At 62.3% G+C, this 20,844-nt stretch overlaps 1 protein-coding gene across 1 annotated transcript in view; it reads left to right on the top strand.

Annotated features, from left to right (window-relative positions):
- The first annotated feature begins 29 nt into the window (after positions 1-29).
- The window catches only part of RASAL3 (RAS protein activator like 3), a 23,356-nt gene continuing 2,541 nt past the window's right edge, over positions 30-20,844 (top strand). The window contains 21 exon segments of the mRNA XM_063420833.1: positions 30-163; positions 2,384-2,533; positions 4,898-5,301; positions 8,947-9,068; positions 9,599-9,703; positions 9,909-9,997; positions 10,555-10,678; positions 11,330-11,428; positions 12,525-12,780; positions 12,783-12,974; positions 12,977-13,047; positions 13,049-13,066; positions 13,776-13,802; positions 13,804-13,902; positions 13,904-13,926; positions 14,627-14,767; positions 16,003-16,087; positions 16,089-16,192; positions 16,521-16,568; positions 19,154-19,355; positions 20,239-20,345. Coding sequence (XP_063276903.1) covers positions 30-163; positions 2,384-2,533; positions 4,898-5,301; positions 8,947-9,068; positions 9,599-9,703; positions 9,909-9,997; positions 10,555-10,678; positions 11,330-11,428; positions 12,525-12,780; positions 12,783-12,974; positions 12,977-13,047; positions 13,049-13,066; positions 13,776-13,802; positions 13,804-13,902; positions 13,904-13,926; positions 14,627-14,767; positions 16,003-16,087; positions 16,089-16,192; positions 16,521-16,568; positions 19,154-19,355; positions 20,239-20,345 — 2,600 coding nt within the window.

Here is a 20,844-nt window from a genome sequence, read left to right as displayed (position 1 = left end):
ATGGGGATGAGAATGGCATGGGTGGGGTCATGGGGGACATGTCCACCGGTGGGGACATCGGGGACGTGGATGGGGACACGGACATGGATGGGGACATGGGGGACATGGATGGGGACATTGGGGTCATGGACATGGATGGGGCCATGGGTGGACATGGCCACAGGTGGGGACATTGGGGTCATGGATGGGGACATGGACATGGATGGGGACATGGGGGACATGGACATGGATGGGGCCATGGGTGGACATGGCCACAGGTGGGGACATTGGGGACATGAATGGGGACACAGACATGGGGGGGCCATGGGTGGACATGGATGTGGATGGGGACATCAGGGACATGGATGGGGCCACGGACATGGATGGGGACATTGGTGGACATGGACATGGATGGGGACATTGGGGTCATGCATGGGGACACAGATATGGCTGGGGACATGGGTGGACATGAACATGAGTGGGGACATGGAGAACATGAATGGGGACACAGATATGGCTGGGGACACTGGGGACATGGATGGGGACACGGACGTGGCTGGGGCCATGGGGTCACAGGGACATGGATGGGGACATCGGGGATGTGGACATGGGGGACATGGGTGGACATGGACATGGATGGGGACATCGGCGACACGGATGGGGATGTGGACATTGGTGACATGGATGGGGACATACACCTGGATGGGGACATTGGGGACATGGACATGGATGGTGCCATGAGCGGACATGGACATGGATGGGGACATCAGGGACGTGGATGGGGCCATGGGTGGACATAGACATGGATGGGGACATGGGGGACACGGACATGGATGGGGACATGGGGGACATGGACATCAGTGGGGACATTGGAACACAGGGACATGGATGGTGACATGGGTGGGGACATGGGGGACGTGGGTCTTGTCCACTCTGGAGTGAGGGGCAGCTCCAGCTGGGCAGCCTGGGATGGATGGGGACAAGGAGAGGTTGGACACCAGACCATGGACCCCAGCTGGACACTGGTCTGGATGGACACCAGACCATGGATCCCAGCTGGACACTGGTCTGGATGGACACCAGACCATGGATCCCAGCTGGACACTGGTCTGGATGGACACTGGACCATGGATCCCAGCTGGACACTGGTCTGGATGGACACCAGACCATGGATCCCAGCTGGACACTGGTCTGGATGGACACTGGTCTGGATGGACACCAGACCATGGATCCCAGCTGGACACTGGTCTGGATGGACACTGGACCATGGATCCCAGCTGGACACTGGTCTGGATGGACACTGGTCTGGATGGACACCAGACCATGGATCCCAGCTGGACACTGGTCTGGATGGACACTGGTCTGGATGGACACTGGACCATGGATCCCAGCTGGACACTGGTCTGGATGGACACTGGTCTGGATGGACACCAGACCATAGACCCCAGCTGGACACTGGTCTGGATGGACACTGGTCTGGATGGACACCAGACCATGGATCCCAGCTGGACACTGGTCTGGATGGACACCGGACCATGGATCCCACTCTGGATGGACACCAGACCATGGATCCCAGCTGGACACTGGTCTGGATGGACACTGGACCATGGATCTCAGCTGGACACTGGTCTGGATGGACACCAGACCATGGATCCCAGCTGGACACTGGTCTGGATGGACACCAGACCATGGATCCCAGCTGGACACTGGTCTGGATGGACACCAGACCATGGATCCCAGCTGGACACTGGTCTGGATGGACACCAGACCATGGATCCCAGCTGGACACTGGTCTGGATGGACACCAGACCATGGATCCCAGCTGGACACTGGTCTGGATGGACACCAGACCATGGATCCCAGCTGGACACTGGTCTGGATGGACACCAGACCATGGATCCCAGCTGGACACTGGTCTGGATGGACACCAGACCATGGATCCCAGCTGGACACTGGTCTGGATGGACACCAGACCACGGATCCCAGCTGGACACTGGTCTGGATGGACACTGGTCTGGATGGACACTGGACCATGGATCCCAGCTGGACACTGGTCTGGATGGACACTGGTCTGGATGGACACCGGACCATGGATCCCAGTTGGACACTGGTCTGGACAGCCCCTGGCCCTGCAGCCCCCCAGCCTGGTCAGCCCCCAGCCCAGCTGACCACCAACCTGCCCACCTCACTGGCCCACCCCACTGGTCCCCCAGTCCATCCCAGTAGCCCCCAAACCCCCCAAAATAAACCCAATTCCCCAACGTCCCCTCCTGGTGCTCCCTGCAGAGCGAGAGGGAAACTGAGGCACGGACTTGATGTGACTTTACAGCGACAGGCGGGGACTTCACCACCCACCCTGGGGACCCCCAAAACGAGCGCCCACCCCCCCAAATTCTCACCGCAGCATCCCCCACCCCCATCAAGGGGAGGGGACTCCAGGAGCCACCGCCACCCCGCAGCCCCTCGGAGGGGGCGACCCGCGGTGTCCCCGCGGTGTCACCGGCGGGAGAGGCGGCATCACCTCGGTGAGGAGGAGGAGGAGGAGGAGGAAGAGGTGAGGGTGTGACTGAAACTCCAGCCCGGTCACATGGGGGAAGCCGCCACAGGAACCGGAGCCGAGCGCGGGCGCGGCAGCAGCGGAGGTACCGCGGGTGGGTGGTGGTGGGGGGGGGCACCGATTTTTGGGGACAGACGGGAGGGGACAGTCCCCAAAGTCCCCTCGGAGGGGGGGGGGGGGTGGCGCAGCATCCTGGAAGTGGCCCCTGGGGGGGGGTCCCCAAAAATTTTGTCACCTCCCCCCCCCCCCCGGTAGGATGTGGGGCACCCCGCCCCCCCCACCCCGCGCGCGCGTTTTGGGACGCTGGTGACAAATTGGAGGGTGGTGGTGACAAAGAATTGGCGCGGGGTGGCGCCTCGGGGGGTGGCACGGAGAGGTGAGGGGCACCCCAGGGTGACAGAGGGACAAGGGGGGGGTGGGGTCAGGGGTGTCCCCAAGAGGTGACAGGAGCGGGAGGGGGGGTGGGGGAGGGGAAGCGCGGTCGGGGCGCGACGGAAACGCCTCCGGTGCCGCCTGCGCCCGGGGCGCGGGGGTGGCGGGGCACCTGTCAGTCTGTCCCCCTGTCCCCCTGTCCGTCTGTCCGTCTGTCCCCCTGTCAGTCTGTCCCCCTGTCCGTCTGTCCCCCTGTCATTCTGTCACTCTGTCCCACTGTCCCTCTGTCACTGTGTCCCCCTGTCACTCTGTCACTCTGTCGCTCTGTCACTCTGTCCCTCTGTCCCTGTCCCTCTGTCCCCCTCTCCCCTGTCCCTCTGTCCCCCTCTCCCCTGTCCCTTCCCTGTCACTCTGTCCCTCAGCCCCTCTGTCCCCCTGTCACTGTGTCCCTCTGTCCCCCTGGCAGCCTGGCACCTTGTCCCCCTGTCACTCTGTGCCCCTGTCCCCTGTCCCCCTCTCCTCTGTCCCCCTGTCCCCCTCTCCCCTGTCACTCTGTCCCTCTGTCCCCCTGTCCCTCTGTCCCTGTCCCCCTGTCCCCCTCTCCCCTGTCCGTCTATCCCCCTGTCCCCCTGTCCCCCTGTCCCTCTGTCCCTCTGTCCCCTGGGTGGGCAGGGTCACCTCGGGGATTGGGGACCCCACAAATTGGGACCCTTCAAGGAGGGGATGCCCTGTTGGGGGTGTCCCCTTCCCCCACGACCACCCCCAAATCCAACCCCCGGACCTCCCCAAAATTACTCCCCGCACTCCCAAACCCCCCAAAATGCATCCCCCAATCCCACCGCCCCAAATCCAACCCCCTGAACCCCCCAAAATTACTCCCCCCATCCCACCACCCCCAAATCCACCCCAAATCCAATCCCTGAACCCCCCAAATTCGACTCCCCCCATCCCACCGCCCCCAAATCCAACCCCTGAACCCTCCAAAATTACTCCCCCCACCCCCAAACCCCCCCAAATGAATTACCCACCCCAAATCCAACCCCCCAAAGTGACTCCCCCCACCCCAAACCCCCCAAAATGCATCCCCCACCTCACCCACCCCAAATCCAACCCCCAAAAATGACTCCCCCCACCCCAAACCCACCCCCTGAACCCCCCCAAACTCAACTCCTCCCACCCCACCACCCCCAAATCCAATCCCTGAACCCCCCAAACTCGACTCCCTCCACCCCCAAACCCCCCAAAATGAATTCCCCACCCCAAATCCAACCCCCAAAAATTACTCCCCTCACCCCAAACCCACCCCCTGAACCCCCCAAACTCAATTTCTCCCACCCCACCACCCCCAAATCCAACCCCTGAACCCCCCAAAATTACTCACCCCCCATGCCCCTAACCCCAAATCCAATTCCCAAAATGAACCCCCCACCTCAAATCCAGCCCCTGGACCCCCAAACTCAACTCCCCCATCCCCACCGCCCCCAAATCCACCCCAAATCCAACCCCTGACCCCCCCAAAATGACTCCCCCTACCCCACAACCCCAAATCCAACCCCCAAAACGATTCCCCCCACCCCAAATCCACCCCCTAAACCCCCCCAAACTCAACTCCTCCCACCCCACCACCCCCAAATCCAACCCCTGAACCCCCCAAAATTCCTCCCCCCACCCCCAAACCCCCCCAAATGAATTCCCCACCTCACCCACCCCAAATCCAACCCCCAAAACGACTCCCCCCACCCCAAATCCACCCCTGAACCCCCCAAACTCAACTCCTCCCACCCCACCACCCCCAAACCCACCCCCTGACCCCCCCCAAACTTTGGGAGTGGGGGTCCTCCCACCCCATCACCCCCAAATCCACCCCAAATCCAATCCCTGAACCCCCCAAAATGAATTCCCCACCTCACCCACCCCAAATCCAACCCCCAAAAATGACTCCCCCCACCCCCTGAACCCCCCCAAACTCACCCTCTCCCCCCCCCACAGATGGAGGTGGAAGCCCCCCCCGACCACCCCCGACCCCCCGACCCTCCTCAAGACCTACAAGTGGCTCACGACCCCCCCGGGAGGGGACCCCGAAAGGATCGGGGGGTCCCCGGGGAGCCGGCGCTGGGCTCGGCTGCAGGGCTGGAAACGCTCCTACAGCCACCCCCACCCGGGGGGCGACACTGGGGGTGACACTGGGGGTGACACGGGGGTCCCCAAGGCCGCCGCGCGCCGCTCGCTCTTCCAGAGGGCGTTCTCGGCCCCTTCCAAGGCGCCCAAGGGTGCTGGGGACAGCAGGGGACACGAGGGGACGAGGCCACCCCCCCTGCAGCGGTACCTGCGCTCCGTGGGCAGGAGGAGGGGACACGGCGACAGCGGAGCGCGGGCGGAGCAGGAGGGGACAGGTGAGGGAGGGGACGGGGTGGGGTTTTGGGGGGATTTGGGGGGTTTTGGGGGAGTTTGGGGGTGTTTATGGGGTTTTGGGGGGTTTTGAGGGAGTTGTGGGGTGGGTTTGGGGGTGTTTATGGGGTTTTGGGGGGGTTGTGGGGTGGGTTTGGGGGTCGTTATGGGGTTTTGGGGGGGTTGTGGGGTCGGTTTGGGGGTGGGGGTGACGATTTTGGGGTGTTTATGGGGTTGTGGGGGGTTTGGGGGTGTTTATGGGATTTTGGGGGGTTGTGGGGTGGTTTTGGGGGTGGTTATAGGGGTTTTGGGGTGGGTTTGGGGGTGGTTATGGGGTCTTGGGGGGTTGTGGGGTGGGTTTGGGGGTGGATTTCGTGGTTATGGGGTGGGTTTGGGGGTGTTTATGAGGTTTTGGGGTGGGTTTGGGGTGGGTTTAGGGGTGTTTATGGGGTTGTAGGGTCGGTTTGCGGGTGGGGGGTGACGATTTTGGGGTGTTTATGGGGATTTGGGGTAGATTTGGGGGTGTTCATGGCATTATGGGGTGGATTTTGGGGTGTTTATGAGGTTTTTTGGGGTGGATTTGGGGTTGGGGTGATGGATTTTGGGGTCTTTATGGGGTTGTGGGGTCGGTTTGGGGGTGGGGGTGACGATTTTGGGGTGTTTGTGGGGTTATGGGGTGGGTTTGGGGGTGTTTATGGGATTTTGGGGGGTTGTGGGGTGGATTTTGGGGGTGGTTATGGGGTTTTGGGGGGATTTGGGATGGGTTTGGGGGTGATTATAGGGTTTGGGGGTTGTGGGTGGGTTTGGGGGTGATTATGGGGTCTTGGGGGGTTGTGGGGTGGGTTTATGGGGTGTATTTCGTGGTTATGGGATGGATTCTGGGGTGTTTATGGGGGTTTAGGGTGGGTTTGGGGGTGGTTATGGGGTTTTGGGGTGGATTTGGGGTTGGGGTGACGGATTTTGGGGTCTTTATGGGGTTGTGGGGTCGGTTTGGGGGTGGGGGTGACGATTTTGGGGTGTTTATGGGATTATGGGGTAGGTTTGGGGGTGTTTATGGGGTTTTGGGGTGGGTTTGGGGGTGGTTATAGGGTTTGGGGGAGGTTTGGGGTGGGTTTGGGGGTGATTATGGGGTTGTAGTGTGGATTTTGGGGTGTTCATGGCATTATGGGGTGGATTTTGGGGTGTTTATGGGATTTTGGGGGGTTTTGGGGTGGGTTTGGGGGTGGGGAGTGGATTTAGGGTTGGGGTGTTAATGGGGTTTAGGGTGTTTAAGGGGTTATGGGGTGGGTTTGGGGGTGATTATGGGGTTGTAGTGTGGATTTTGGGGTGTTCATGGGGTTATGGGGTGGATTTTGGGGTGTTTATGGGGTGGGGTGATGGATTTTAGGGTGTTTAAAGGGTTATGGGATGGATTCTGGGGTGTTTATGAGGTCTTGGGGTAGATTTGGGGGTGATTATGAAGTTTCGGGGTGGATTTGGGTTGTTTAAAGGGTTTTGAGTGGATTTGGGGGTGATAATGGGTTTAAGGGGTGCTGAATTTTGGGGTGCTCATAGGGTGCTGAATTTTGGGGTGCAGAATTTTGGGGTGCAGAATTTTGGGGTGCTGATGGGTGGGGCCTGATGAATTTTGGGATGCTGAATTTTGCGGGTGCTCATAGTGTGATGAATTTTGGGGAGTTGAATTTTGGGGTGCTGGTGGCTTATGGGGTGCTGAATTTTGGGGTGATGAATTTTGGAGTGCCGAATTTTTGGGGTGCTCATAGGGAGCTGAATTTTGGGGTGCCGAATTTTGGGGTGCAGAATTTCAAGGTGCCGAAATTTGGGGTGCTGATGGGTGGGGCCTGATGAATTTTGGGGTGCCAAATTTTGGGGTGCTGAATTTTGGGGTGCCGAATTTTGGGGTGCTGAATTTTGGGGTGCCGAATTTTGGGGTGCTGAATTTTGGGGTGCTCATAGGGTGCTGAATTTTGGGGTGCCGAATTTTGGGGTGCCGAATTTTGGGGTGCTGAATTTCGGGTTGCTCATAGGGTGCTGAATTTTGGGGTGCCGAATTTTGGGGTGCCGAATTTTGGGGTGCTGGATTTCAAGGTGCCGAATTTTGGGGTGCTGATGGGTGGGGCCTGATGAATTTTGGGGTGCCGAATTTTGGGGTGCCGAATTTTGGGGTGCTGAATTTCGGGGTGCTCATGGGGTGCTGAATTTTGGGGTGCCAAATTTTGGGGTGCCAAATTTTGGGGTGCTGAATTTTGGGGTGCAGAATTTTGGGGTGCTGATGGGTGGGGCCTGATGAATTTTGGGATGCCGAATTTTGCGGGTGCTCATAGGGTGATGAATTTTGGGGAGTTGAATTTTGGGGTGCCGAATTTTGGGGTGCCAAATTTTGGGGTGCTGAATTTTGGGGTCCCCTCTCACAACCCCCCCGGGTCCCCTCTGTCCCTCTCCCATCCCCACCCGTCCCCGCCTGTCCCGGCGCCGGCGCTGGCGCTGACGGTGGCTCCGGGCCAGGCCCCGCGGCGCCGGCACCGGGACCCGGCCAAACCGGCTCGGCACCGGCAGGGCCACCCACGGGGCTGGCACGGGGCCACCCGGGCTTGTCCCCGCGCGTGGCCTGTCACCGTCACCGTCACGCCCGCCCTGCTGGGATGGCGGTGGCACCTCTGGGTTTGTGTGTGCCTTGGTGTCACCACACCCTTGGTGGCATCTCCCTCATGGTGGCACCTCCATGGCCACCTGACCCCCATCCTGGCACCCTTGGTGGCACCTCCATGGTCACGTGTCCCTTGGTGTCACCTCACCCCTGATGGCACCTCCATGGCCGTGTGTCCCTTGGTGTCACCACACTCATGTTGGCACCTCTGTGGTCATGTGTCCCTTAATGTCACCTCAGCCTTGGTGGCACCTCCGTGGTCATGTGTCTCTTGGTGTCACCTCCCTCATGGTGGCATCTCCATGGATATTTGTCCCTTGATGTCACCTCAGTCATGGTGGCACCTCCATGGCCGTGTGTCCCTTAATGTCACCTCAATCATGGTGGCATCTCCATGGCCGTGTGTCACTTGATGTCACCTCAATCATGGTGGCACCTCTGTGGCCACCTGTGCCCTGGTGTCACCTCACCCGATGGCACCTCCATGGCCGTGTGTCCCTTGGTGTCACCTCACCCTTGGTGGCACCTCCATGGTCACGTGTCCCTTGGTGTCACCACACTCATGTTGGCACCTCTGTGGTGATGTGTCCCTTAATGTCACCTCAGCCTTGGTGGCACCTCCATGGCCATGTGTCCCCTGGCACTGCCACAATTGTGGTGGCACCTCCGTGGTCATGTGTCACTTGATGTCACCTCAGTCATGGTGGCACCTCCATGGCCACATGCCCATTAATGTCACCTCACCCCTGGTGCCACCTCCATGACCATGTGTCCCTTGATGTCACCTCACCCTTGGTGGCACCTCCATGGTTGCATGTCCCTTAGTGTCACCTCAATCATGGTGGCATCTCCATGGTCGCGTGTCCCTTAATGTCACCTCACCCTTGGTGGCACCTCCATGGCCACCTCCTCCCGGCACCCCTGGTGGCACGGCCGGGCCACCCTCCCCCCCAAGGGTGACAAGTGACACCATGGGCACCCACACTCCGCTCTGTCCCCTCAGTGCCACCCTCAGGGACGTCCCCGCTGCCGGTGGCGCCGCTGCCACCCGATGCCACCGTGTGGGACGTGTCCCAGTTCTCGCTGGTGGACGGACGCCTGGTGCCACTGGGCAGGGACGAGGAGGTGAGTGGGGACATTGGCGGTGTCCCCTGGGGGTGGCAGGGTGACACCTCCCGACCCTGCCATGTCCCCAAGGGGGTGGCAGTCCCCTGGGGGTGGCAGGGTCGCACCCTGTGGCCCCTGGGGGTGTCACCTCCTGACCCTTTGGTGTCCCCTGGGGTGGCAGGGTGGCACCTCGTGTCCCCTGGGGGTGGCATGTTGTCACCTCCTGTCCCCTGGGTGTCACCTCCTGTCCCCTGGGGGGTGACAGGTGGCATGTGTCCCCAAGGGGGTGGCAGGGTGACACCCCGTGTCCCCTGGGGGTGGCAGGGTGTCACCTTCTGAACCTTTGGTGTCCCCTGGGGTGGCAGGGCGTCACTTCCTGTCCCCTGGGGGTGGCAGAGTGTCACCTCCTGCCCCAACGGTGTCCCCTGGGGGTGGCAGGGTGACACCTCGTGTCCCCTGGGGGTGGCAGGGTGGCAGCTCCTGTCCCCTCGGGGTGTCACCTCGTGTCCCCTGGGGGTGTCACCCTCGTGTCCCCGCGGTGTCCCCAGGGCCCGTGGCGGAGCAGGACCCGCGCTGGCAGTGCCACCTCCGAGGGGGTCACCAGGAGCCCCGAAAATGAGACCCCCCCGAGCTCCCAGTTCAGCAACGTCAAGGTGGGACCTGGCCCTGTCCCTGTGTCCCTGTCCCTGTCCCAGTCCCTGTCCCTGTGTCCCTGTCCCTGTCCCCATCCCTGTCCCTGTCCCCATCCCTGTCCCTGTCCCTGTCCCCTCCCTGTCTCTGTCCCTGTCCCCATCCCTGTCCCTGTCCCTGTCCCCTCCCTGTCTCTGTCCCTGTCCCCATCCCTGTCCCTGTCCCCAGGGGCTCCTGTGGAAGAGGCTCCTCCGGGACAGGCGAAGTCGCGGTGGCACCAAAAGTGACGCGGTGGTGGCGGTGCCCGACGGTGACAGGTAGGGGACAGCCCGGGGGGAGGGGGTGGCAGTGACACTGCTGTCCCTGTTGGGGGTCTTGGTGACACGCCTGTCCCCTTTTTGGGGTCCTGGTGACACTGCTGTCCCCTCAGGGTCCCTTTTTGTGGTCCTGGTGACACTGCTGTCCCCTCAGGGTCCCTTTTTAGTGTCCCAGTGACACTCCTGTCCCCTTTTTTGGGGTCTTGGTGACACTCCTGTCCCCTTTTTGGGGTCCTGGTGACACTGCTGTCCCCTCAGGGTCCCTTTTTGGGGTCTTGGTGACACTGCTGTCCCCTCAGGGTCCTTTTCTGGTGTCTCAGTGCCACCCCTGTCCCCTTTTTTGGTGTCCCAGTGTCACTCCTGTCCCCTTTTTGGGGTCCTGGTGACACTGCTGTCCCCTCAGGGTCCCTTTTTGGGGTCTTGGTGACATTCCTGTCCCCTCAGGGTCCCTTTTTGGGGTCCCGGTGACACTGCTGTCCCCTCAGGGTCCTTTTTTGGTGTCCCAGTGCCACTCCTGTCCCCTTTTTGGGGTCCTGGTGACACTGCTGTCCCCTCAGGGTCCCCAGCCGCAGCGGTTCCGGCGAGTCCCTGGTGCCACCACCCGAACTGGACCTCACTGGTGACAACGTCATCGTCCGGCCCGTGCACGGCAGCGTGGTGGGGGACAGGTTCTGCTTCCAGGTACGGGGCTGGGGGGCACCTGGGGGTCCTGGGGTGGCATCTGGACCCCAGAAACAGTGTCCCCTGTCACCCTCACTGTCCCCTGTCACCCTCACTGTCCCTATCACTCTGGCTGTCCCCTCGCTGTCCCTGTCACCCCATCTGTCCCCTCACTGTCCCCGTCCCCTTGCTGTCCCTCTCCCCTGGCTGTCCCCTTCACCCCAGCTGTCCCCTCGCTGTCCCCTCACTGTCCCCTGTCACCCTCACTGTCCCTATCACTCTGGCTGTCCCCTCACTGTCCCCTGTCACCCTCACTGTCCCCTGTCGCCTCGCTGTCCCTGTCCCCTCCCTGTCCCCTGTCACCTCGCTGTCCCTGTCACCCCAGCTGTCCCCTCACTGTCCCCTCACTGTCCCCTGTCCCCTCGCTGTCCCTGTCCCCTCGCTGTTCCCATCACCCTCAGTGTCCCTGTCACTCCAGCTCTCCCCTCACTGTCCCTGTCACCCCAGCTGTCCCCTCGCTGTCCCCTCGCTGTCCCTGTCCCCTGACTGTCCCCGCCACCCCTGCTGTCCCCTTGCTGTCCCCTTGCTGTCCCTTTCTCCTTGCTGTCCCCTGACTGTCCCTGTCACCCCCGCTGTCCCCTCACTGCCCCGCCACCCCCGCTGTCCCCTCAGGTGATCACGGCCGACGGCAGCCGCTCCTTCGGCTGCGCCTCCCTGGACGAGCGCGACCGCTGGATCGAGGAGCTGCGCCGGACGGCCCGGCCCAACAAGGTGGGACACCCCGGGGACACCCTGGGGACACCTCGGGGACACCTCGGGGACACCCCGGGGACATCCTGGGAACACCCTCAGGGACACCCTGCCACCTCCAGCGCCCTCATTGGGCTCTCCTGTCCTTGGGGTGTCCTTGGGGAAACTGAGGCACGAAGTGCCCCACATCCCCTCCTGGCCCTGTGGCCTTTCCTGTCCCCTCCTTGTCCCCTCCTTGTGTCCCCTCCATGTGTCCCCATGTCCCCCTCCTGTCCCCGTGGCCCTTCCTGTCCCCTCCGTGTGTCCCCACATCCCCTCCTGTCCCCAGCCCCACCTCCCCTCTCAGAATTCCCTGGCCCCATCTCAAATCTCCCCTTGTCCCTTTGTCCCCTTTGTCCCCTTGGTCCTCTTGGTCCCCTTTGTCCATCCAACCAACTCAACCCAACCCAACCCAACCCAACCCAACCCAACCCAACCCAACCCAACCAAACCCAACCCAACCAAACCCAACCCAACCCAACCCAACCCAACCAGCTCAACCCACCCAACCCAACCCAACCCAACCCAACCCAACTCAACCCAACCCAACCCAACCCAACCCAACCCAACTCAACCCAACCCAACTCAACCAAAACCCAACCCAACCCAACCCAACCCAACCCACCAACTCAACCAAACCCAACCCAACCCAACTCAACCAAACCCAACCCAACCCAACTCAACCAAACCCAACCCAACCCAACCAAAACCCAACCCAACCCAACCCAACCAAACCCAACTAAACCAAACCCAACCCAACCCAACCAAACCCAACTAAACCAAACCCAACCCAACCCAACTCAACCCAACCCAACCCAACTCAACCCAACACAACCCAACTCAACTCAACTCAACCAAACCCAACCCAACCCAACCAAACCCAACCAAACCCAACCCAACTCAACTCAACCCAACTCAACCCAACTCAACTCAACCCAACCCAACCCAACCCAACCAAACCCAACCCAACCCCAACTCAACCCAACCCAACCCAACTCAACCAAACCCAACCCAACTCAACCCAACCCAACCCAACCCAACCCAACCCAACCCAACCCAACCCAACCTGCCCCACCAGGACAACTGCGAGCGCCTGGAGCTGTCCCTGTCCCTCTGGGTCTACGAGGGACGCCACCTCCCGCCGCGCCGCCGCCTTCGCTGCCACCTCCAGCTGGACGGCGCCGTCTTCGCCCGCACCTCTGCCAAACCGTCCGGCGCCGACGGCCAACTCTTCTGGGGAGAGCTCTTCCAGCTGCCCACCCTGCCCCCGGCGCGCGCCCTCACCGTCGCCCTGTGCCGCGACGACCACCCCGGCCAGCCGGTGGCCGCCGTCACCATCCGCTGGCCGAGCTGGCGGCGGCGCGGCAGCCCCTGGAGCGTTGGTACACGCTCAGCGGCGCCGGTGTCGGTGCCGGTGACCAGGCGCCGGCGGTGCGGCTGCGCGGGCGCTACCGCGAGGTGAGGGTGCTGCCCATCGTGCGCTACAAGGAGCTGGCCGAGTTCATCACCTTCCACTACCGGGAGCTGTGCGGCGCCTGGAGCCGGCCATCGCCGCGCGGCACAAGGAGGAGCTGGCCGGGGCTTTGGTGCGGGTGCTGCAAGAGCACCGGCAAGGCCAAGGTGGGAGGGGGGTTGGTACGGGGGGTGGGGTGGGTTGGGTTGGATTGGACTGGATTGGATTGGGTTGGGATTGGTGGGTTGGGTTGAGTTGGGATTGGGATTGATGGGATTGGTTGGGATGGGATGGAAGAGTTGGGTTGGGTTGAGTTGGGTTGGGTTGGGTTGAGGTTGGGTTGGGTTGGGTTGAGTTGGGTTGAGTTGGGTTGGGTTTGGTTGGGTTGGGTTTGGTTGGGTTGGGTTGGTTGGGTTGGGTTGAGTTGGGTTGGGTTGGTTGGTTGGGTTGGGTTGGGTTGAGTTGGGTTGGGTGAGTTGGGTTGGGTGAGTTGGGTTGAGTTGGGTTGAGTTGGGTTCGGTTGGGTTGAGTTGGGTTGGGTTGAGTTGGGTTGGGTTGGGTTGGATTGGCTTGAGTTGAGTTGGGTTGGGTTTTAGTTGAGTTGGGTTGGGTTGGGTTGGATTGGCTAGAGTTGAGTTGGGTTGCGTTGGGTTGAGTTGGGTTGGGTTGGGTTGGGTTGGGTTGGGTTGAGTTGGGTTGGGTTGAGTTGAGTTGAGTTGAGTTGGGTTGGATGAGTCGCGACAGAACCGTAGCCACGAAAAACACAACCCAGAAGAACGCCAGGAGCTCCACCACGGCTCCACTCGGCCATTTTGGTGTCACCGGTGCCACCGACCCCTTCATGCCACCAAACCCTCCCCCCCCACGTCCCCGCAGTCCTTCCTGACCGACCTGGGCGTGGCCCGAGCTCGACCGCTTTGACGACCACGAGGCGCTGATCTTCCGTGAGAACACCTTGGCCACCAAGGCCATCGACGAGTACATGAAGCTGGTGGGGGCCAGAGTACCTGCAGGACACGCTGGGTACGTGGAGGGGACACGAGGGGACATCCCTGGGGGTGGCGGTGTGAGGGACACCGTGGGTGGGACCCCTGACCACCCATGGGGACGTGGTGGGTGACCCCTGTGTCCCCTCCTGGGCTGTGGGACACTGCTGGCCACCCATGGGACATGGTGTGGGTTCCTCCTGTCCCATCCTTGTCCTGGTGACCCCTCTGTCCCCTCACAGGCTGTCCCCTGTCCCCAGGGGAGGTGGTGGTGACCCCTGGGTCCCCCTCACGGGCTGTCCCCTGTCCCCTGTCCCCAGGGGAGGTGGTGGTGACCCCTCTATCCCCTGTCCCCAGGGGAGATGGCGGTGACCCCTCTGTCCCCTGTCCCCAGGGGAGGTGGTGGTGACCCCTCTGTCCCCTGTCCCCAGGGGAGATAGCAGTGACCCCTCTGTCCCCTCACGGGCTGTCCCTTGTCCCCAGGGGAGGTGGTGGCCCAGCTCTGTCCCCTCACGGGCTGTCCCCTGTCCCCAGGGGAGGTGGTGGTCCAGCTCTGTCCCCTCATGGGCTGTCCTTGTCCCCAGGGGAGGTGGTGGCCCAGCTCTGTCCCCTCACGGGCTGTCCCCTGTCCCCAGGGGATGTGGTGGTCCAGCTCTGTCCCCTCACGGGCTGTCCCCTGTCCCCAGGGGAGGTGGTGGCCCAGCTCTGTCCCCTCATGGGCTGTCCTTGTCCCCAGGGGAGGGTGGTGGCCCGGCTCTGCAGCTCCCAGCAGAGCTCCGAGGTGGACCCCAGCAGGTGCTCGGGGCTGGAGCTGGCGGAGCACCGGCAGCACCTGCGCCAGGTGTGCCAGGAGACGCTGCGGCGCATCGCCGACGGCTGCGAGTGAGGGACACCGCGGGGACACCGCGGGGACGCCGGGGGGACACCAGGGGGTGGCACTGGGGTGGCACTGGGGGACACCGGGGGTGACACCGGGGGGGTAACACCAGGGGGTGGCACCAGGGGGGACACTGGGAAGTGGCACTGGGGACAAAAGAGGAGTCTGGGGTGGGATTGGGGACACCAGGGGGACACCGGGGGTGGCACCAGGGTGGTGGCACCGGGGACCTGGGAGGAGCCTGGGGTGGGATTGGGGACACCAGGGGGACACTGAGGGGACACCAGGGGTGGCACCGTGGACCTGGGAGGAGCCTGGGGTGGGATCTGGGACACCAGGGGTGGCACCGGCGGGTGGCACCGGGGGTGGCACTGGGGGGTGGCACTGGGAGTGGCACCAGGGGACATGGGAGGAGCCTGGGGTGGATCGGGGACACCGGGGGAGACACCGGGGGTGGCACTGGGGGGTGGCACCAGGGACCTGGGAGGAGCCTGGGGTGGGATTGGGGACACCAGGGGGACACCGGGGGGACACCGGGAGTGGCACCGGGGGGTGGCACCAGGGACATGGGAAGGGTCTGGGGTGGGATCGGGGACAGGACGGGCGCTGGCACGGGATGGGCACCGGGGGTGGGGTTGGGGACGGTCACCATCGAGGGGTGGGTGCCAGGATGGATTTGGGGACAAGTTTGGGGACAGGGATGAAGATGGACATCAGGATGGACATCAGGATGGACATCAGGGTGGACATCAGGGTGGACCTGGGGACAAGTTTGGGGACAGGAATGAGAATGGACATCAGGATGGACATCAGGGTGGACTTGGGGAGAAGTTTGGGGACAATAGTGGGGGACAAGGATGTGGATGGACACGGGGATGGACCTGGGGACAAATCTGGGGGCAGGGATGAAGATGGACATCAGGATGGACATCAGGATGGACTTGGGGACAAGTTTGGGGACAAGAGTGGGGGACAAGGATGGGGATGGACATCAGGATGGACCTGGGGACAGGTTTGGGGACAGGAATGAGAGTGGACATCAGGATGGACATCAGGATGGACATCAGGGTGGACCTGGGGACAAGTTTGGGGACAGGAATGAGAATGGACATCAGGATGGACATCAGGATGGACCTAGGGACAAATATGGGCACAAAGACAGCAACAGTCACCACCGGTGCCACCACCCTGTGGTGACCCCACCATGTCCCCAATCCCCACCACGGTGTCCCCTGCCCAGGTCCTTCCCGGCCGAGCTGGGCGAGGTGTTCGCGGCGTGGCGCGAGGAGTGCGCGGCGCGGGGCAAGGCGGCCGTGGGGCAGCGTTTTGGTGTCGGCGTCGCTCTTCCTGCGGTTCCTGTGCCCGGCCATCATGTCCCCGAGCCTCTTCGGCCTCGTCCCCGAGTACCCCGGCGAGGCCACCGCCCGCACCCTGACGCTGGTGGCCAGGTCATCCAGAACTTGGCCAACTTCACCACGTAGGTGGCCACTGGCGGGACGTGGGGACATGGGGACATGGGGACATGGGGACATCCCATCTGTGCTCTGTCGGGAGTCATGGGGCAGGTTGGGTGTCCACCAAGTTTGGGGTGTGCCCATGATTGGGTTGTCCCCAGGTTTGGGGTGTCCTCAGGTTTGGGGTGTCCCCCACAGGCCATGGGGCAGTTGGGTTGTCCCCAAGTTTGGGTTGTCACCAAGTTTGGGTTGTCCCCAGGTTTGGGGTGTCCCCAAGTTTGGGGTGTCCCCAAGTTTGGGGTGTCCTCACACTGGTGGCCAAGGTCATCCAGAACTTGGCCAACTTCACCACGTAGGTGGCCGTGGGAGACGTGGGGACATGGGGACGTCACGTCTGTGCTCTGTGGGGCATCACGGGGTGGGTTCCCAAGTTTGGGTTGTCCTCAAAAGGCCATGGGACAGTTGGGTGTCCCTAAGTTTGGGGTGTCCCTAAGTTTGGGGTGTCCCCAAGTTTGGGTTATCCCCAAGTTTGGGTTGTCCCCAAGTTTGGGGTGTCCTCACGCTGGTGGCCAAGGTCATCCAGAACTTGGCCAACTTCACCACGTAGGTGGCCGCAGGGGACATGGGGACATGGGGACATGGGGACATCCCGTCTGTGCTCTGTGGGGCATCACGGGGTGGGTTCCCAAGTTTGGGGTGTCCCCAAGTTTGGGTTGTCCCCAAGTTTGGGTTGTCCCCAAGTTTGGGGTGTCCCCAAGTCTGGGGTGTCCCCCACAGGCCATGGGGCAGTTGGGTTGTCACCAAGTTTGGGTTGTCACCAAGTTTGGGTTGTCCCCAGGTTTGGGGTGTCCCCAAGTTTGGGGTGTCCTCAGGTTTGGGGTGTCCCCAACAGGCCATGGGGCAGTTGGGTTGTCACCAAGTCTGGGGTGTCCCCAAGTTTGGGGTGTCCTCACACTGGTGGCCAAGGTCATCCAGAACTTGGCCAACTTCACCACGTAGGTGGCCATGGGGGACATGGGGACATGGGGACGTCACGTCTGTGCTCTGTGGGGCATCACGGGGTGGGTTCCCAAGTTTGGATTGTCCCCAAGTTTGGGTTGTCCCCAAGTTTGGGTTGTCACCAAGTTTGGGGTGTCCCCAAGTCTGGGGTGTCCTCAGGTTTGGGGTGTCCCCCAACAGGCCATGGGAAAGTTGGGTTGTCCCCAAGTTTGGGTTGTCCCTGAAGCATCACAGTGGTGACCCCTTGACCATGGTGGTGACCCCAGACCACATTGGTGACCCCTTGACCATGATGATGACCCCAGACCATGGTGGTGACCCCAGGCCACACTGGTGACCCCCTGACCACAGTGGTGACCCCAGACCACAATGGTGACCCCAGACCACGGTGGTGACCCCTTGACCATGACGATGACCCCAGACCATGGTGGTGACCCCAGACCACAATGGTGACCCCTTGCCAACCACAATGACCCTTGACCATGATGACCACCCCAGACCACAGTGGTGACCCCAGACCACGGTGGTGACCCCCTGACCACAGTGGTGACCCCAGACCATGGTGATGACCCCCTGACCACGACTATGACCCCAGACCATGGTGGTGACCCCTTGACCACAGTGGTGACCCCCAGACCACAGTGGTGACCCTCTGACCACGGCAGTGACCCCTTGCCCACGATGACCACCCCAGACCACAGTGGTGACCCCAGACCACAATGGTGACCCCTTGCCAACCACAATGACCCTTGACCATGATGACCACCCCAGACCACGGTGGTGACCCCTTGACCACACTGGTGACCCCCTGACCACAGTGGTGACCCCCTGACCACAGTGGTGACCCCTTGCCCACGATGACCACCCCAGACCATGGTGGTGACTCCAGACCACACTGGTGACCCCCCTGACCACACTGGTAATTCCCTGACCACAACGATGACCCCCAGGTTTGGTGACCCCCAGACCACAGTGGTGACCCCTTCCCCACGATGACCATCCCAGACCATGAAGATGACCCCAGACCACGGTGGTGACCCCAGACCACGGTGGTGACCCCAGACCACGGTGGTGACCCTTTGCCCACGATGACCACCCCAGACCATGGTGGTGACCCCCTGACCACACTGGTGACCCCCAGACCACACTGGTGACCCCCTGACCACGACGATGACCCCAGACCACACTGGTGACCCCAGACCACACTGGTGACCCCCTGACCACAGTGGTGACCCCTTGCCCACGATGACCACCCCAGACCATGGTGGTGACCCCAGACCACACTGGTGACCCCCTGACCACACTGGTGATTCCCTGACCACAACGATGACCCCCAGGTTTGGTGACCCCCAGACTACAGTGGTGACCCCAGACCACAGTGGTGACCCCTTCCCCACGATGACCATCCCAGACCATGAAGATGACCCCAGACCACGGTGGTGACCCCAGACCACGGTGGTGACCCCAGACCACGGTGGTGACCCTTTGCCCACGATGACCACCCCAGACCACAGTGGTGACCCCAGACCACGGTGGTGACCCCCTGACCACAGTGGTGACCCCTTGCCCACGATGACCATCCCAGACCACGGTGGTGACCCCTTGACCACACTGGTGACCCCCTGACCACAGTGGTGACCCCCTGACCACACTGGTGACCCCCTGACCACAGTGGTGACCCCCTGACCACAGTGGTGACCCCAGACCACAATGGTGACCCCCTGACCACAATGGTGACCCCCCTGACCACAGTGGTGACCCCCTGACCACAGTGGTGACCCCTTGCCCACAATGACCACCCCAGACCATGGTGGTGACCCCAGCCCACGCCCACGACCCCTGACCATGGCGCTGACCCCAGACCACAGTGGTGACCCCAGACCACAGTGGTGACCCCAGACCACAGTGGTGACCCCAGACCACACTGGTGACCCCCAGGTTTGGTGACAAGGAGCCCTACATGACCTTCATGAACGACTTCCTGGAGGCCAACTGGGCCACCATGGCCGAGCTGCTGGCGGCCGTGGCGGCGCCCGAGGCCGGCGCCGGCGCCGACGGCCACCGCGGTGACACCGACCTGGCGCTGGAGCTGGCCACGCTGCACCTGCTGCTCTGTGACATCTTCGCCGGCCTCGACCAGGTGACACCGCCACCTCCACTGCCACCTGTCTGTCCCCAACGCCTCCTTCTCTGCCTGTAATGTCCCCATGGTGTCCCCATAATGTCCCCATAGTGTCCCCACAACGTCCCCACGGTGTCCCCATAATGTCCCAATGTCCCCATGGTGTTCCCATAAGGTCCCCATGTCCCCACGGTGTCCCCATGGTGTCCCTTTAATGTCCCCACAGTGTCCCCGTAACGTCCCTATGGTGTCCCCGTAATGTCCCCACGGTGTCCCCATAATGTCCCAATGTCCCCATGGTGTTCCCATAAGGTCCCCATGTCCTCACGGTGTCCCCATGGTGTCCCCGTGTCTTTGCAGTGTCCCCATGGTGGCCCCATGGTGTCCCTGTGTCTCCGCGGTGTCCCCATGGTGTCCCTGTGGCGTCCCTTTAATGTCCCCACGGTGTCCCCATAACGTCCCAATGTCCCCATGGTGTTCCCGTAATGTCCCTGTGTCCCCAGAATGTCCCTGTGGTGTCCCCATAATGTCCCCGTGTATCCGTGGTGTCCCCATGGTGGCCCCATGGTGTCCCCGTGTCTTTGCAGTGTCCCCATGGTGTCCCCATGGTGTCCCTTTGATGTCCCCATGGTATCCCGTAACTTCCCCATAACGTCCCAATGTCCCCATGGTGTCCCCACGGTGTCCCCAGAATGTCCCTGTGGTGTCCCCATAATGTCCCCGTGTATCTGTGGTGTCCCCATGGTGTCCCCTTGGTGTCCTCGTAATGTCCCCATATCATCCCAATGTCCCCGTGGTGTCCCCGTAATGTCCCCTGATGTCCCCCCGGTGTCCCCTCGGTGTCCCTGTGTCCCCTCACTGTCCCCGTAATGTCCCCTGATGTCCCCCGGTGTCCCCGCAGGCCACGCAGGAGGAGCTGGAGCCGCTGCCCACCATCCTCAGGGCCATCAGGGAGGGGACACCTGTGCCCGTGTCCGTGCGCCTGAGCTCCACCTGCGCCAGGAGGAGGTACCTGGGGACACCTGGGGACACCTGGGGACACCTGGGGACACTGGGGGGCAATGGGGACACCTGGGGACAATGGGGACAGTGGGGACACCTGTGCCCGTGTCCGTGTGCCTGAGCTCCACCTGCGCCAGGAGGAGGTACCTGGGGACACCTGGGGACACCTGGGGACACCTGGGGGCACCTGGGGACACCTGGGGACACCGGGGGGCAATGGGGACACCTGGGGACACCTGGGGCCATCAGGGAGGGGACACCTGTGCCCGTGTCCGTGCGCCTGAGCTCCACCGTGGCCAGGAGGAGGTACCTGGGGACACCTGGGGACACCTGGGGGCACCGGGGGGATCCTGGGGACACCTGGGGACACCTGGGGACAGCAGGGACATGTGGGGACAAGGGGGGACATCTGGGACCAAAGGGGATGTGTGGGGACAAGGGGGATGTGTGAAGACAACGGGGACACCTGGGGACAAAGGGGACATCTAGGGACAAGGGGGACACC

This window comes from Prinia subflava, chromosome 33 (assembly GCF_021018805.1).
Source record: "Prinia subflava isolate CZ2003 ecotype Zambia chromosome 33, Cam_Psub_1.2, whole genome shotgun sequence".
Lineage (NCBI taxonomy): Eukaryota > Metazoa > Chordata > Aves > Passeriformes > Cisticolidae > Prinia > Prinia subflava.
This window is presented reverse-complemented; position numbering and strand designations above follow the sequence as displayed.